Source organism: Geotrypetes seraphini, chromosome 12 (assembly GCF_902459505.1).
Source record: "Geotrypetes seraphini chromosome 12, aGeoSer1.1, whole genome shotgun sequence".
Taxonomy (NCBI): domain Eukaryota; kingdom Metazoa; phylum Chordata; class Amphibia; order Gymnophiona; family Dermophiidae; genus Geotrypetes; species Geotrypetes seraphini.
Genome location: NC_047095.1, coordinates 59,010,719 through 59,027,506, shown reverse-complemented (window position 1 = coordinate 59,027,506; position 16,788 = coordinate 59,010,719). Strand labels below are relative to the sequence as shown.

Here is a 16,788-nt window from a genome sequence, read left to right as displayed (position 1 = left end):
GCGGTGGTATACAAACTTAAGGTTTACTTTAGTTTATAGATTGTACATGAATGTTTTGGCCATACTGAGGTTACTGCCTTTTCTCCTTGGTCACAGATGATGAAAGCCTTGAACAAGTCCAATGAGCATGTTCTGGCAGGTGGAGCATGCTTCAATGAGAAGGCAGACTCCCAGCTAGTCTGTGTGCAAAATGATGATGGGAACTATCAGACCCAGGCCATCAGTATTCATAACCAGCCACGGAAGGGTAAGCCATGGGTGATTGAGCCCAGCAGGCCCTATAAGAATCACAATTTCTTTTTTCTGTTAACACATATTTATGCCTGACTATATATTATTGCATGCCCATCAGTCTGCATCATCACTTTTTGTAATTTTGTTTTCAAATAGATTTTAATTGTGTGATTCAAACCTTGGTAGCGGACCCACCTTTCACTGTCTTCCATCGTGATAAGGTGGTTCTCCATACCCATCCTAAGTTCTTGCCTAAGGTTGTTTCTGAGTTTCACAACAACCAATCCATTGTTCTTCCTGTGTTTTTTCCAAAGCCCCATTCTCACCCTGGAGAAGTGGCTCTGCATTCTCTTGATTGTAAGCGTGCACTGGCCTTCTACTTGAAGCGCACCGCTCCTCATCGTTCTGCTCCCCAGCTGTTCCTCGCTTTTGATCAAAATCGCTTGCTCACTTTGTTTCTAAGCGGACCATTTCTAACTGGTTGGCCGCTTGTATCTCTTTCTGTTATGCTCAGGCTGGTCTCTCCCTGCCGGGTCGAGTCACAGGCCACAAGATCTGAGCGATAGCAGCGTCTGTTGCTTTCCTCCGCTCAACTCCGCTTGAGGAAATCTGTAAGGCTGCCACTTGGTCCTCGGTTCATATGTTTACCTCGCACTACTGTCTGGATACTTTCTCCAGGCGTGATGGCCATTTTGGCCAGTCCATTTTGCAAAATCTGTTCTTCTAAATTGCCAACTCTCCCTCCATCCCATTCTGGTTAGCTTGGAGGTCTCCCACATGTTGAGAATATGCTGCCTGCTTGTCCTGGGATAAAGCACAGTTACTTACCGTAACAGGTGTTATCCAGGGACAGCAGGCAGATATTCTCACAACCCACCCACCTCCCCGTGGTTGGCTTCTTTGCTAGCAATCTGAACTGATGCCACGCTGAGGAGATGCATGCTCTAGGTCGGGCGGGAGGGGCACGCGTGCATGCGTGGGCCAATCGCAAGCTTGAAGGTCTTCAAGCAAGTCTGCTTGCGAAAACGTCCGCTAGGGGGCTCCGTCGGTGTTGTCACCCACATGTTGAGAATATCTGCCTGCTGTCCCTGGATATGGTAAGTGTGCTTTCCCAGCATTGCTCCTGTTTTCATTGAGAGGCCATTCTGTGTGGCTTGAAGTGGCTTCAGAAATGTAGAGGGGACCCCTACAAATCATTACATTGGTCCAGATAAATGCTTAAAATACAGTACAAAGATTCTCAAAACTTAGCAATGGCTTTAGACATACAAACATACACACACCTTTTTTACAATATTAGTTACATGATTTGTTAGACAACTGCAGAGAGAGTAGTAAGAATAAATTTGAAGCTTTAAATTTTGTTTTCCATAGGTTTATTTTGCCATTGCCTTAGCAATAAATAGATAGTTTTAACAGTAAGTCGTTTTGGAAAATGTCTCCCTTTCCCCACATCTCCATTGAACTCTCCATAAATCTGTTTCCCAGCTGGCCAAGAGTGGGAAGAAAGTCTTTTCCAAGAGAGTCCCTGCACATTACTCTTGGTCTTGAAGACATTTAAATTTTTCTTAGAGATGACGGTAGTCCTGATCCTGCTGATGACTAATAGTAACCTTTTAATTTGAATCAGTGTTATCAGGGATGTTGTTTGGACTGAGAACAAAAGACCAAATTGTCCTGGAGTCATCCTATACCTGAAACACCAATCTCATATACACCCAGTCCCAAAGGACACACTCATGACACACTGTGCACAGTCAGTAGCATCTTTATTGTGGTATCTATACACACACACACACATCAATAACCACCCCTTCCACAGGAACTTGGACAGAGAAGGTTCTCATTGCGCTATTAAGTCTCTGGGCCTCTATAAATTGATAGGTAATGATTAATAGGAATGGGGGTTCTATGCAATCTCTCTTCAAAACCTAGATAGCTTTACTGAACTTTCCATGACTTCCAATTAAAAAATTATCAGGACAGAAGGATAAAACCAGAAAGGAAAAATGAAATAAATGCTGGGAATCCTAAAGGAGGTGAGCATGAGGGGCCCTATTAAAGTAAGCAGTGTTAGTTATGGCAGCAACTTAAAAAATATAGGATTATTACAGATAGGTCAGATACCTGAGAAATGAAAACAGGTTTTTACTTCAAAGAGAGAAATAAAGATGCCTTTTCTTTTTTTTTTTTTTTTCTTTTTATTAATTTTTTATTAAATTTTCAGATCTTACAAAAAGTGCATCATAACATTTCTTTTTTTTTTTCGTAATTCTTTATTTAAACACTGTTAGCCATCGTTACAACAATATGGCAGAACCAGACAAGCAAAAATACAGTGAATATAAAGTGAAATGCCCCTCCCCCCCGCCAGAACCCCTCCCCCCTCCCCTCCCCTCCCTATCCCTACCTCCCCCCTCCTCCGTAGATCAGGCCATGATATCCAGCTCCAGTAGGAAGCCGAGTCTCCCCCCCCCTAACACAAGAGGCACCTATAGAGGAGACGGGAAGGGGTAGTATCCCAAGAGGCTAAGGAGGTCCCATAGCAGGAACAAGTCAGCCCTTACTCCAGTACAGGAAATTCAGAGCCCCCCTCCACCTCCAGGAACCTACCCCACAGACCCTCAAACTGTCGCCTCTGGCGTGTAAGTAGAGCTGAAAGCCGGAATTTCTCACACACCCATCCCAATTTCATTCGCATCATCGCTACCGTGGGTACCGTGGGACTCTTCCAATGAGAGGCCAGCACTAGTCTAGCCGCCGTAAATGCAAGACGCATCAGCTTGTCTTGTGCGTCCTCCACTGCCCCGGGGAGTACCCCCAACAAAGCAGTTTCCGCCCTTAGCAGCAAAGGACACTGCATAAGACGCCCCACGTATTGGAACACCTGGGTCCAAAAGTCCACAATGCGAGGGCACTCCCACCACATATGAAAGAACGTTCCCCGCAGACCACACCCTCTCCAGCACTCTCCTGTGCACGAGGTACTCATCTTGGCGATCACCACCGGGGTAACATACCAGCGCACCAAAAGCTTAAGAGCATTTTCCACCAATTGTGGAGCTACCGCCACGTGGTGTATTCGCAGTGCGATTTGTTCCCATTCCTCTTTCGTATATGTGAGCCCCAAGTCTAGTTCCCAAGCCCTCATATAGGATGTCTTCTGATCTGGGTCAGCTAGTAGTAATCGATAAAGGAGCGAAATGCATCCCCGACGCACCGGTTCCCCCAACAACATTTCAAACCTCGAACGCTCATAGGAGGTGAGGTCCCCCGCCTTAACGCGCATAACATAATCCTTTACCTGCAAGTAGGGGAATAAATCACGCTGTTCCAGGTGGAAAGAGGCTCGGACCTCAGGAAACCCACGGATGTGCTCCCCTTCCAACAGCTGGCCAAAACATCTCAGCCCCCCTCGCTCCCACCTGCTAAAAACTCCCCCCTCCCTACCCGGGATGAAGTCCTCCGCATATCTAATAGGCACAAAATGTAGTCCCCTTCCCCTACCTATCAATTTCCTAAGGGCCCCCCCCAAACCCGCAACGTCCACCGTATAAATGGATTAGAAATAGCAGCAATTTCCTTCTCCCTTAAACCCACCCACGGTAGATAAGACAAAGCATGGATGTCCCTGGGACCCCCCAAGAGACCCTGCTCCACCTGAACCCATAGCTTGGCCGGAGTCGCATGCCAATCCACAACCGCCCTAAGCTGTGCCGCCCGGTAGTACAATTCCAAATTGGGCAACCCCAAGCCTCCCTCCTCCTTAAATTTGAACATGGCATATCTCGCCACCCTGGGACGCTTTCCCCCCCATATGAAGCGTAAAAGAGACCTGTGCCAGCGAGTAAAATATATTTTAGGAACTTCTACAGGCAGAACCTGAAAGAGATAAAGAAATCTGGGCAGTACCATCATACGCACCACCTCCATTCTGCCCATCCAGGAAAGGTATAAGGGGTCCCATCTATCAAGGTCCTGCCTCAGAGCCGTACCCAAAGGAAGATAATTATGGCAGAACAAAGTATTCCAATCCACCCCAAGCAGGATCCCCAGATACCTAATAGGACCCTTCACCCAGCGGAAGGGGACTCTACTTTGCAGTTCCAGAGCCTCCTCTGCCGGTACCGAGATGTTCAAGATCTCCGTCTTAGACAAGTTAGCTTTAAAGCCTGAGAGTCTCCCATAGTCGTGCATCAAATCTCGCAAGGCCAGAAGCGATCTCTCCGACCCCTCCACTATGGCCAAAATATCATCTGCAAAAAGGGACAGTTTATGCTCGACCCCCTGCACCTGTACCCCCCTCGCCTGCTGTGAAAGACGAATGCTCTGTGCCAAGGGCTCGATCACCAAAGCAAACAACAGGGGAGAGAGCGGGCACCCCTGTCTAGTTCCTCTATGTAACTCAAATGGCTTGGAATAGACCCCATTAACTTTAACACAGGCCATTGGGGTGTGATAGAGTGTAAGAATCCAAGAAATAAACCGCGATCCGAATCCCATCTGGCGGAGAACAGCCTCCATAAACGTCCAATCCACCCGATCGAACGCCTTTTCGGCATCCACCGCCACCGCCACCCAGGGAGACCCTGATCTTCGAGCCTCCCACACCAAATTCAGCACCCGCCTAATACCATCAGCCGCTTGACGTCCTCCTATGAACCCCACCTGATCCGGGTGGATCAGGTCTGGCATATGGGTCGCCATCCGATCAGCCAAGATACGGGCCAGGATTTTAGTATCAATACCCAACAACGATATAGGACGGTAACTGCCACACATAGTCTCATCTTTCCCCGGCTTAGGGATTATCGTAATCCCTGCTAATCGCATATAGAAAGGCAAGCGCTCCCCCTCTTTCAGGGAATTAAATAATCTAGTTAGCAAGGGTGCAACCAAGGGAGAAAGCTTTTTATAAAACAACCCCGTAAATCCATCCAGCCCAGGGGATTTTCCCGGCTTCAAATGTCGAATCACCCGCAGTACCTCTTCCACTGTAATATCCTCCTCCAGCCCCAGAGCGTCTGAGCTAGATAGAGTAGGTAACCCCAACTCTTGTAGATAGGTTTGGCTCTCCCCCAGAGAGCCCTCAAGCTCTGGTGAATAAAGCTCCTGGTAAAACTCCCTAAACCGCCGTTGTATGCCTACATCGTCAGTAATCACCTTACCATCCCGCTCCTTAATAGCCAGAATATTACCCCTTGTTTGTTGTAATTTGACCCTGTGAGCCAAAAGTTTGCTCGCCCTGTTCCCCGTTTCAAAATATTTAAGCCTCAACTTCTCAAGATTAAATTTAACCACCTCATCTTCCAACTTCCCAAGAGCCATTCGGGTTTCCTGGATCCGGAGCCTCAGTTGCGGTCCCCCCTGTCCCCTCTTATGTTGATCCACCAAAGTACGAAGCGTTTCCCGGAGCTGCAATTCCTCCCGCTGTCGGGACTTTTTCTGATAGGCTGCTATAGAGATCAACTCCCCCCGTAAAACCCCCTTTAGACTTTCCCAGATCGTCATGGGGGAGAACTGGTCCACATTATTAAACTCTAAGAAATCATAGATCCCCGTTTCCAGCTGTTGCACTATCTTCGGGTCTCCCAGTAGGGTATCATTTAATTTCCAATACGTATCTCCCCCCCGAGGCCCTCCCCAACTCAGATCCATCCATAACGGGGCATGGTCAGACCACCCAATGGTATCAATCTTAGTGTCTATCAATTTTCCCCCCCAGCCTTTATCCACACATATCATATCTATGCGAGTGTATACCTCATGCACAGGAGAGTAGAAAGTGTAGTCCCTACCCAACCAATGTTGCACCCGCCACCCATCCTCCAGATTAAGGACGTCCAGGAATTTCTTTAGACATTTTCTATCGCCCTTGAGTCTGTCACCCCCCTTGCCCGTGGAGTCCCAATCCGGATTGAGTACCAAATTAAAATCTCCCCCCACTACCAAATGTCCTACCTTAGCTGATAAGATCTTTGACAGGAGAGTTTCAAAAAATTGTCCCTGCTGAGAATTAGGTGCATACAAATTAACCAGCGTTACCCGTATCCCATCAACAGTACCAGTCCAGATAATCCACCTCCCACCCTCATCCCTCCATTCCCGATCTAGGACCACCTTCAACTTGTGGGAAAACAAAATCCCCACCCCCGCTTTTTTCCGCTCCACTCTATTTGAAGCCCAGACCCTCACGGGATAATCCCGGAATTGTACAAGTTTTTCCCCCGCTTTCACAAAATGAGTTTCTTGAACAAAACAAATATCAAAACAGAGGCGTTTAACTTCCTTCAATAACAATTGCCTCTTACGTGGCATGTTGAGCCCCTTAACATTCAGGCTACCCACACGCAAAACATTAGCCCCCTCCATTCCAAACCATGAAGAACGTGCTCAACAACCCCTCCCCTCCCCTTGCTATCCCCCGCAGCCCCCCAATCCCCCTCCATCTCAGCCCCTCCCCCCCCATCCCCACCCACCCACCCAGTCTGCCCCACCCCCCTCCCCTCCAGTCCCATACTCCCTCTCTCCTCATCCCCTCCAAGACTTCAAGTGACCCCACCACTCCATAAAGACACCACCCATGTACCTCCCCCCCCACAATCTCTCATCCCCCATTCAACAAGTTCCCCTCCATCCATTCCCCGGCTCCCCACCGTACACTCCCCCACACACATACTATCCTTCAGTGATATCAGAGAGTCCACACCAAATTCCAGAAACCCATCTGGAATCAGGAATCATCATGCTCAATCCGCTCGTCAGGTGTCCGCAGCAGGCGCCACTCTCCGGTCGGTCGTCTCCCCCTCAGGTCGGGAACTCTGCCTTCCTCTCTTCCTCTGTGACACCGCTTTCCATTGATAACGCTCCAACCTCATCGTCGGTGATTTGCTCAAGACGGAATCGCCAGGGGCCACCAAGCCCTCCTTCAGAAGCACGGCCTGTAACTCTACCACTGTCGTTACACGCTTATGGACCCCATTAAAAGTCACCAACAATCCGAAGGGAAAGAGCCAGCGATAGCGTACATTGTTCTTCTTCAGCACCTCCAACAGCGGCCGGAACTCCCGCCGCTTCTGTAGAGTGATAGACGATAAATCCTGAAATATCTCCACCTTCAAATTTTTCCAAGGAATAACCCCCAATTCTCGGGCTTTCTTCACCATTCGGTCTTTATCAGGGAAGCGATGGATGCAAGCAATGATATCTCTCGGGTAGTCCCCATTCTTGGGACCCAGCGTGCGGTGGGCCCGATCAACTTCCAGGCCCCCAGTAGTAGCATCCACGGCTCCCCCATCCGCCATCAAAAAGCGATAGATCTCCTGCACCACAGCTGTGGCGTCTCCATATTCTGCCGTATCCGGGACCCCCCGGATCCGCACATTGTTGCGCCGAGACCTATTTTCCAGGTCCTCCACCTGCGCACAGCAGTCCAGAAGATCTTTCTGGACAATCTGCATTTGATCATGGATGCTGGTCACAGATTCTTCTTGTTCTCCGAGGCGCCTCTCAGTGTCTTCCACCCGGCCCAGCAGGTCCGCAAAGTCCTGCCGGATCTCCTTCACCGCCTCCTTAATCTTTCCCTTCACTGCTGCCACCTCATCTTTTATTTCAGCTGCCCAGATTTTCAGGTCAGCTTTGGTAATCGCCGCCGCCGCACTAGCTCGCCGCAGTCTCGGGGAGGCACCACGCTCCGATTCCTCCTCCGACGCGCTGTCTCCCGACTCGCGCGCAGATACACTGGGGGTCCCACACACGTGCGGGAGGCCGCCTTTTTCACCCCCGCGATCCAGCGACCTACCCGCCTCTGCTTTCTTGCGCGACGGCATCCTGCAGCAGGGAGAGTCAGCTCGTCCTCCCGGCTCCACACTCGCACAGTATTCAGTGCTGCTCGCAGCGGGGGAAGGGTGCTCAGCGCTGCAAAGGGTCAGAGCGATTTCTCTAACCCTCCATCTTAGTCGGTGACGTCACCGGAAGTCATAACATTTCTTTAGCACTCTCCAGACCAGTAGAGGTTAACTTTACGAATGGGTATATATCTAATCATGACCAGCAGGTGGAGACTGAAAACAAAACTTTGGGACAGTATATCCTAGCCCCTCCTCTCTATTTCCCTCAGTCTTCTTTCAGTCTCCAGCAGGTGTTGAGTGATCTGTACCCATCTCCCTTGGTAGGGCTGTTGGAATTTGTTTAGGGGGTTTATTGTCCCTGTTTTTAGCCGGACGGAGCTTGGGCGGACTCTGTTTGGGGGTTCGTCCGACCTCGGGGGTGTCAAACCCGGCGGGTCACGAGCGGGGTCCCTCCCCCCACTTCCTCCACCTCCCCATATTTTTTTAGAGGAGCCTCAGCAGTAAGCCTTGCCCCCTAAATCAAGCAAGGCATATTGCTTCGAGAGCCTGTGGAGTCTGTTCTGTAAAAAAAAAAAAAAAAAAAAAAAATCCTGAGGTAGTGCTGGTTTGGAGGGTTGTATCCCTTTAAGAAAACTGTATTTTACTGTATTTTTTCAACTAACCGGCACTTTTTTGCAGCTAGGTCGTGTATGGAGCAATGAGCACTTCTAAAGGGAAAAAGTGCTCATTGTGCTTCAGACGCGAGGCACTCGCGGCCGGCCTGTGCAAGCGGTGTTCAGGCCGGTGCGGTGGAGGAGCTCCGTCGGCAGCGGCTGCAGGCGCCCAGAGCTCCCCGCCGATGGTGCCTCGCGAGTCGGCAGGGAACGGTGGGGAAGCCCGGTCTTCTCCGTCCGCCCACGGAGGGATTCCCCAAACCGCCGACGGTCGGGTTTTAGAGGATTCCCTCTCAGCTGATTTTTTAACAGCTGATGCCGGCTTGCCTGCTTTAGCGGCTGAGACTATTCAGGTCTCTCAGCCGCTTCAGGCTATGGAGGGAGCTTTTTTGGCGGGGAAAACCGCCATCTTCTCTGTCTGGCCCCTCCATTTTGTCTTCCACCTCAGGTGACCTTCCCCCTGTTTTGACTATGCAGGGGCAAGGTTCTGCTGGGTCCCCTGCTGTGGCAGGGAGTCCCTTGGGACCCTCGGGGGATTTTTCTCCTGAATTTTTCTTTTCTTTATGCAGAGCCTATTTTCAGGCGGCTGGGGGTCCCGGTTGCGCCCAGGGGGTTTCGGGGGGTGGGTTTTCCTCCGCGCTCCCTGCGGCTTTGCCTCTTTCGTCTGGCGTGACGTCCCCTCCGCCGCCTCCCTTGTCCAAGCGTCCGCGGGTGTCGTGGGACGAGAATTTGTGGTCGGAGGAACGGGTCGGTCTGGAGGAGGACCTGGACCCTTCTGAGGAGTTCCAGGACTCTCTGGAGGGGACGGAAGCTGGCGGCGGGTTGTCGGATTTCCCGTTCTCCGGTGACGAGGCGTCCGTGGTGCGCCTTTTTCAGAAAGATGAGCTGCCTGACCTTATTCAGCAGGTTTCTTCGGTTTTGCGTTTTGAGGACGCGCCGTCGGAGACTCCGCGTGTGGGGGACCCCCTGTTACGGGGGATCCGTTCCGTTTCCCGCTCTTTTCCTATGCATCAGGATATTCGGGATATTATTCTGGAGCAGTGGAAAACGCCGGAGACGCCGTTTCGGCTGGCGCGCAGCATGGCTCGCCTGTATCCCATTCCTGAAGGGGATCGGGCTACGTTAGCTTCGCCTGTCGTGGATGCGGTGGTCTCGGCAATTTCCAAGCGGTATACCGTGCCTGTTGAGGGCGGTTCTGCCTTGCGGGACCCTGAGGAGCGCAAATTGGAGAGCATCCTTAAGCAAAATTTTCAGGTCTCTGCCTTTGGGGTCCAGGCAGCTATTTGTGGGGGACTGGTCGCTCGCGCCGTGTTTCGGTGGGCGGAGCGGGTCTTGGATCGAGAGTCTGACGACTGGTCTCTGGTGGATCAGGAGGTAGCGAAGATTGAGATGGCGGCCTCATTCCTCTCAGATGCTCTATATGACTTGGTGCGGATCTCGGCTAAGTCTATGGCTTTTGGCGTGGCCGCAAGGCGTGTGTTGTGGCTGCGCGCTTGGGCGGCGGATGCTGCGTCCAAAGCTAAGCTTACTAAATTTCCCTTTCGGGGGTCGTTTTTGTTTGGAGAGGACTTGGATAAGTTGGTTCAGACTCTGTCGGACTCGAAAGTTCCCCGTCTGCCGGAGGACCGTGCCCGCCCGGCGTCTCGGGGGGGTGCGGCCCGGGGGCGTTTGCGGGACTTTCGCAAGTATCGCCCTGGGCGTGGGGCTGCTTCTTTCCATTCTCCGGGATTTTCCCGGGGTCGGTTCTTCCAGCGCATGCAGCCCTTTCGGGGGGCCCGTCGGGGGGCAGGGAATCCCTCCGCCGGTTCCCCCGCTTCCCGTCCTGCACAATGACGCCTTGCCGGCGCCCCCTTTGGTTCCGGTGGGGGCCCGGCTGCGCGAATTTTTCCCCAAATGGGCCGAGATCACGTCCGATCAGTGGGTCCTGGAGGTGGTGCGGGACGGTTATGCCCTGGAGTTCGCCCGCTCTCTGCCGGATTTTTTCCTCGCTTCTCCATGTCAGACTCCGGGGAAGACGCAGGCTTTTCGCCAGACCCTTCAGCGCTTGCTAGATCTCAGGGCAGTTGTTCCGGTGCCCCCTCTGGAGTGGGGCACGGGCAGGTACTCCATTTACTTTGTGGTGCCCAAGAAGGAGGGGACCTTTCGGCCCATCCTCGATTTGAAAGGGGTCAACAGGGCTCTCAAGATTCCCTCTTTCCGTATGGAAACTCTGCGGTCGGTCATTCTGGCGGTTCAGCCGGGGGAGTTTCTCACTTCTCTCGATCTGACGGAGGCCTACTTGCATGTTCCCATTCGGGCCTCTCATCAGCGTTTCCTGCGCTTTGCGATCTTGGGTCGGCACTTTCAGTTCTGTGCGCTTCCCTTTGGGCTGGCCACGGCTCCTCGGACGTTCACCAAGGTGATGGTGGTCGTCGCGGCGGCTTTGCGGTCGGAGGGCATCCTAGTACACCCCTACCTGGACGACTGGTTAATTCGGGCAAAGTCGTTGCAGGAAAGCTCCCGGGTTACTGCTCGGGTGGTGGAGTTTCTCCGGTCGCTGGGCTGGGTGGTCAACCTTTCCAAGAGTCGGTTGGTCCCGGCTCAGCGTCTGGAGTACCTAGGGGTGCTGTTCGACACCTCCTTGGGGAAGGTCTTCCTCCCAGAGGGCCGGGTGTGCAAATTACAATCTCAGATTCGCCTGCTTTTGGCGTCCCGGTGTCCTCGGGCGCGAGATTTCCTCCGGGTCTTGGGGTCGATGGCGGCGTCCCTGGACGTGGTGAGGTGGGCGCGGGCCCACATGCATCCTCTCCAGTATGCTCTGCTCCGGAGGTGTTCTCCCCAGAGGCACGGGATGGATGTTCCGGTTCCCCTGCGAGGCTTGGCGCGCTGCAGTCTGCGTTGGTGGCTCCAGACCCCTCACCTAGTTCAGGGGGTGGGTCTGGATCTCCCGCAGTGGACGGTGCTCTTGACGGATGCGAGTCTCCTGGGTTGGGGAGCTCAGTGTTTGGGTCACTCAGCTCAGGGCACCTGGTCCGCGGAGGAGGCCGCCTGGTCGATCAACGTGTTGGAGACCAGAGCGGTCCGTCTGGCGCTGTTGGCTTTCCACTCCCTGTTGCTGGGCAAGTCGGTCAGAGTGCTGTCGGACAATGCCACGGCGGTGGCTTATGTCAATCGTCAGGGGGGCACCAAGAGCACTCAGGTGGCGCAGGAGGCGGCTCTGCTCATGGTTTGGGCGGAATCCCATCTGCTGGACCTCTCGGCCTCTCATATAGCCGGAGTAGAAAATGTTCAGGCAGACTTCCTCAGTCGTCACTTCCTAGATCCAGGAGAGTGGTGTCTCGGCGCCGAGGCGATTCAGTTGATAGTGCAGGCTTGGGGGCAGCCCCTGATGGACCTGATGGCCACGGGAGGCAACGCCAAAGTGCCCCGCTTCTTCAGTCGTCGCAGGGACGGTCTGGCCGAGGGTCTGGATGCTCTGGTCCAGCAGTGGCCAACGGAGGGGCTGTTGTATGTGTTCCCTCCTTGGCCGCTGGTGGGCAGAGTGCTTCTTCGCATAGTTCATCATCCGGGTTTGGTGGTGCTGGTGGCGCCGGATTGGCCTCGCCGTCCGTGGTATGCGGATCTGGTGAGGCACCTGGTAGCGGATCCTCTTCCTCTGCCTCTCTCGGACGACCTTCTGATGCAGGGTCCCATTCCCATGTTCGACCCGTCTCCCTTCTGTCTTACGGCGTGGCTCTTGAAAGGGGTCGCCTTAGCAAGAAGGGATATTCTGACAGGGTGATCTCTACACTGTTGGGGTCCCGGAGGCTTTCTACCTCTCGGGCTTATGTGCGGGTTTGGCGTCTCTTTGAGGAATGGTGTCGGGCGCGGGGAGTGACCTCTTTTCGCGCTTCTCTGCCTAACATTCTGGAGTTCTTGCAGGATGGCCTGGATAGAGGCCTGGCTTGGTCTTCTCTCCGGGTTCATCTTGCGGCCCTGTCGGCTTTTCGAGGGTTGGTGTCAGGTCAGCGTTTATCGGCTCTTCCTGATGTGATTCGGTTTTTGCGGGCGGCCAAGTTGCTTAGGCCTCCCCTACGGCCCTCGGTTCCCTCTTGGGATCTTAATCTGGTTCTCTCTGTTTTGGTGCGTCCGCCTTTCGAGCCCTTGGACGACTGTTCTTTGAAGGACCTTACTTTGAAGGCGGTCTTTTTGGTGGCCATTACTTCTGCTAGGCGTGTTTCGGAACTGCAGGCTTTCTCTTGTAGGGCTCCCTTCTTGGAGTTTTCTAGGGAGCGGATCGTCTTGCGGCCTGTTCCTTCCTTTCTGCCGAAGGTTGTTTCTCCGTTTCATGTCAATCAATCGGTGGTTCTCCCGGTCTTGGGTGGTCGGGAGGGCTCTTCTGAGCAACGGCAGCTGCGCAAGTTGGATGTCGGTCGGGTCCTTCGCTCTTATGTGCAGCGGACCCAGGAATTCCGGAAGTCCGATCATCTCTTTGTCCTCCTGGCGGGTCCTCGTCGGGGAGCTGGCGCTTCTAAGGCTACTATTGCGCGCTGGATCAAGGAGACGATTGCTTCCGCTTATCTTCTGAAACAGCAGCCTGTTCCGGAGTTTCTCAAGGCTCATTCCACTCGGGGTCAGGCGGCTTCTTGGGCTGAGTCGTCGCTCGTGCCTCCAGTGGATATTTGTAAGGCTGCGGTTTGGTCCTCCTTGCATTCTTTTGTTAGACATTATCGGGTAGATGTTCAGGCGCGTCGGGACGCGGTGTTCGGTGAGCGTGTACTGGTATCGGCCCTTCGGGGGTCCCGCCCGTGAGAGGGACTGCTTTGGTACGTCCCATTCGTAAAGTTAACCTCTACTGGTCTGGAGAGTGCTAAAGAAGGAGAAATTAGGTTCTTACCTGCTAATTTACTTTCTTTTAGCTTCTCCAGACCAGTAGAGGTCCCCACCCTGTCTGTTGTTGTTGTTGTTGGGGCTGTTGCGCGGGCAGTTTTTGGTTTTTGCTGCGGGTTCTAGTATTTTTCTAGGGCCGGGGAGAATTGAAGAACAGCGGCTGTGGCTCGGCTGGCTTAGCTGGCGAGCTGTGGGGACATTCTTCCTTCGGGAATTTCTCCTCTGCATTTTCCAACAGCATTTTGGGTATGTTATTTGTTACTCCTTTCGGAGTATTGTTTTTTCTCTCTGTTGTTTTCCAGTTCTTGGTTCTGCTTGGCTATTCGGCAGACTGAGGGAAATAGAGAGGAGGGGCTAGGATATACTGTCCCAAAGTTTTGTTTTCAGTCTCCACCTGCTGGTCATGATTAGATATATACCCATTTGTAAAGTTAACCTCTACTGGTCTGGAGAAGCTAAAAGAAAGTAAATTAGCAGGTAAGAACCTAATTTCTCCATATGTCATAACCATAAGAATTAAGCACTTATAAACATTCAGAAACAGTTTATCAATACCCTCCTCCCCTCCCAACCACCCCAGAAAGATCACAAACCAGAAAAATCATATAAACATATATCCACCCTCCCCCCCCCCCCCGGATGTGCAAATAATATATCAACACAAATAAAACTATAACGATTCTACAAAAGACATCAATGGACCCCATACTAATTTTAAGAATTTTGTGTTCCCTGACAAATCAGCATTCATTTTTTCATATTTATACACTAAACATAGATTTGCCCACCAGAATGTGAAATTAAGATGGTCCCAATTTTTCCAGTTGCGCGTGATCAACTGTATAGCTATACCCGTCATAATTAAGAAGAGTCATCTTTTATATTTATCTAACGGGGGCTTAACATGCAACACAGTTCCACATATCACAACCTCATAAGTCAAAGGGATCGCAGACTTCAAAATATTATTATGTCCCCAAATCGACTTCCAAAAACTCAGTATCATAGGACAATAAAACAGTAAATGATCCAGTGTTCCTATATCTAGATGACAGTGCCAGCATCTATTAGACTTAGAACTATCCAACTTATTCAATTTAACCGGGGTCCAAAAAGAACGATGTAACAAAAAAAACAAAAAAAAACAAGTTTGTTTCATAGATGCTGACGCTGTACATCTCATCCTCCAAGATCAAATACGTGGCCATCGAGATGCAGAAATATACTGCATAATCTCAATGCTCCAAATGTCTCTAAGAGTGTTTTTGGGCTTCTTATTCAAAAGTTCAGGTATTAATTTATACCACCTGGCAGCCTGATGCCCTAGCATATCTGTCTGAAAGCAGAGGAACTGCAAGCTGTAGTAATTTTTCAAGTTTTGCCAGTCAGGGAATCCTTTCTGAATGGCCTGTTTCAGCTGCAACCATTTATAAAATTGAAATTTTGAAATACCAAAAGATTGTTGCAACCGTGAAAAGTCAAGCAATTTTCCATCTAATATGACATCCTATAATGTTCTTATGCCTGCTCGCATCCACTTCTTTCAGGCAATTTTAGACTTGCCTATTTCTATCTTGGAGTTCAGCCACAAGGATTGACACAAAGACTGTTCTATAGGAATTTCAATTAACTTATTAATACATCTCAAGGTCTTCCAAGTATCCAAAATAATATTATTGTCCTTAGCATAACTAGGTAGCTTAATATCCGATACATGAGAGAGTCGCATTGGGGACATAATTTTCCATTCCAAATATAGCCAATCTGGAAGATGTTCCATGAACTCGGGCGCAGAATATAGGCCTGATGATACCTATAGAAATTTGGGAAATTTACCCCTCCCTCCACAATTGATTTTTGTAGAGATACTAAAGTAATTCTAGCAGTTTTACCCATCCAAATAAATTTGATAAGAATACTATTCAATTTCTTGTAAAAGTACCCCTGAAAGTAAATTGGCAACATACCCATTTGTTAGCAAACCACAGGCAAAATCATCAACTTAACTAGTTATTTGGACTCTCCTCCACCAAGACAGATGTAACGGGTTCCATTGCTCACACATTTCTGTAACCTTAAGCAATAACGATTTTTCATTTACTTTCATCGTTTCTTCCAGCTTCTTATAAATCCAAATTCCTAAATATTTTATACCCTCTTCTTTCCAAAGCAATGGGAATAAATCAAACAATCCTTTTTGACAATGTACGTTGAACAGAAGAATCTCTGATTTACTCCAATTTATTTTATATCCTGAAAATTTTCCAAAACTTTCAATCAAATCCAGTAAACATGGAATGGTAGTTTTGGGATTCCTCAAATGAAGCAAGATATCATCTGCATATGCAGAAACTTTGTATTCCCAACCTGCATAAGGAATACCTTGAATCTCCTCTGCTTGCTGAATAGCCAATAACAAGGGTTCCAATACAATATCAAACAGCAGAGAAGATAATGGACACACTTGCTTAACTCCCCTCTCCAGACAAAAAAAGATGCCTTTTCATTAGCATTCTTCAGTAGCCTATCTGGCTAATCGTGGTTTCCTTCAAGATCCAGTACTTCTGCTTTACAAAGCAATTATTTTCTTTACCTTTCCCAATTAGCAATGCTGATGTGTACACTTTGGTTGTTCTTTATGTGACAGAGAGAAAGATTACACAAAAAAATAAAAATTTAAGAAGGTATTGCTGTTAACCCATATAGGTAACCACTGTAATTCACAATGGTTTTCCCTTTTGAGAGAAATCACTGTTCTGATTACCCATAGGGTTTTTCTACTCCCAGTATGAATATAGCTCTTTAATACCTGCTGCAATGTATTAGGTTACTCTCCTGAGGTTATAAAAAGTCTCATCATTTATCTTTGTTGTTACAGTGACTGGGGCCAGTTTCTTCGTGTTTAGTGGAGCTTTAAAATCCTCATCAGGATACCTTGCCAAATCCAGTATTGTTGAAGGTAACTAAGCATTATAATTTATGCTGCCTTTTTTCTTGTTCAGAACTATGGGTAGTCTCCATATTACGAACATCTGGCCGTCAAGCTTCTTCCTTCCGTTTCCCAATGTGCCCCCTCTTCCTCCCTTCCGTGTCCCAGTCCCTCCCTCCTTCCCTTCATTCTGTGTCTCAAGTTCGTGCCTCCCTCCTGCTAGTGTTTACCTATTCTGGCCGCCTCCCTCCTCCTCCTTCCAGATAAAATATTT

General features: G+C 50.1%; 1 protein-coding gene across 5 annotated transcripts in view; it reads left to right on the top strand.

Annotated features, from left to right (window-relative positions):
• The window catches only part of ZFYVE9 (zinc finger FYVE-type containing 9), a 165,964-nt gene that overhangs the window by 111,337 nt on the left and 37,839 nt on the right, over positions 1-16,788 (top strand). For all 5 annotated transcript variants that reach the window (XR_004536594.1, XM_033916066.1, XM_033916069.1 and 2 more), the window contains 2 exons: positions 97-247; positions 16,464-16,544. Coding sequence is in view for 4 of the 5 variants with exons in the window: in XM_033916066.1 (XP_033771957.1) it covers positions 97-247; positions 16,464-16,544 (232 nt within the window). In the remaining variant the exon portion in view is untranslated. The remainder of the gene's footprint in view (positions 1-96; positions 248-16,463; positions 16,545-16,788) is intronic.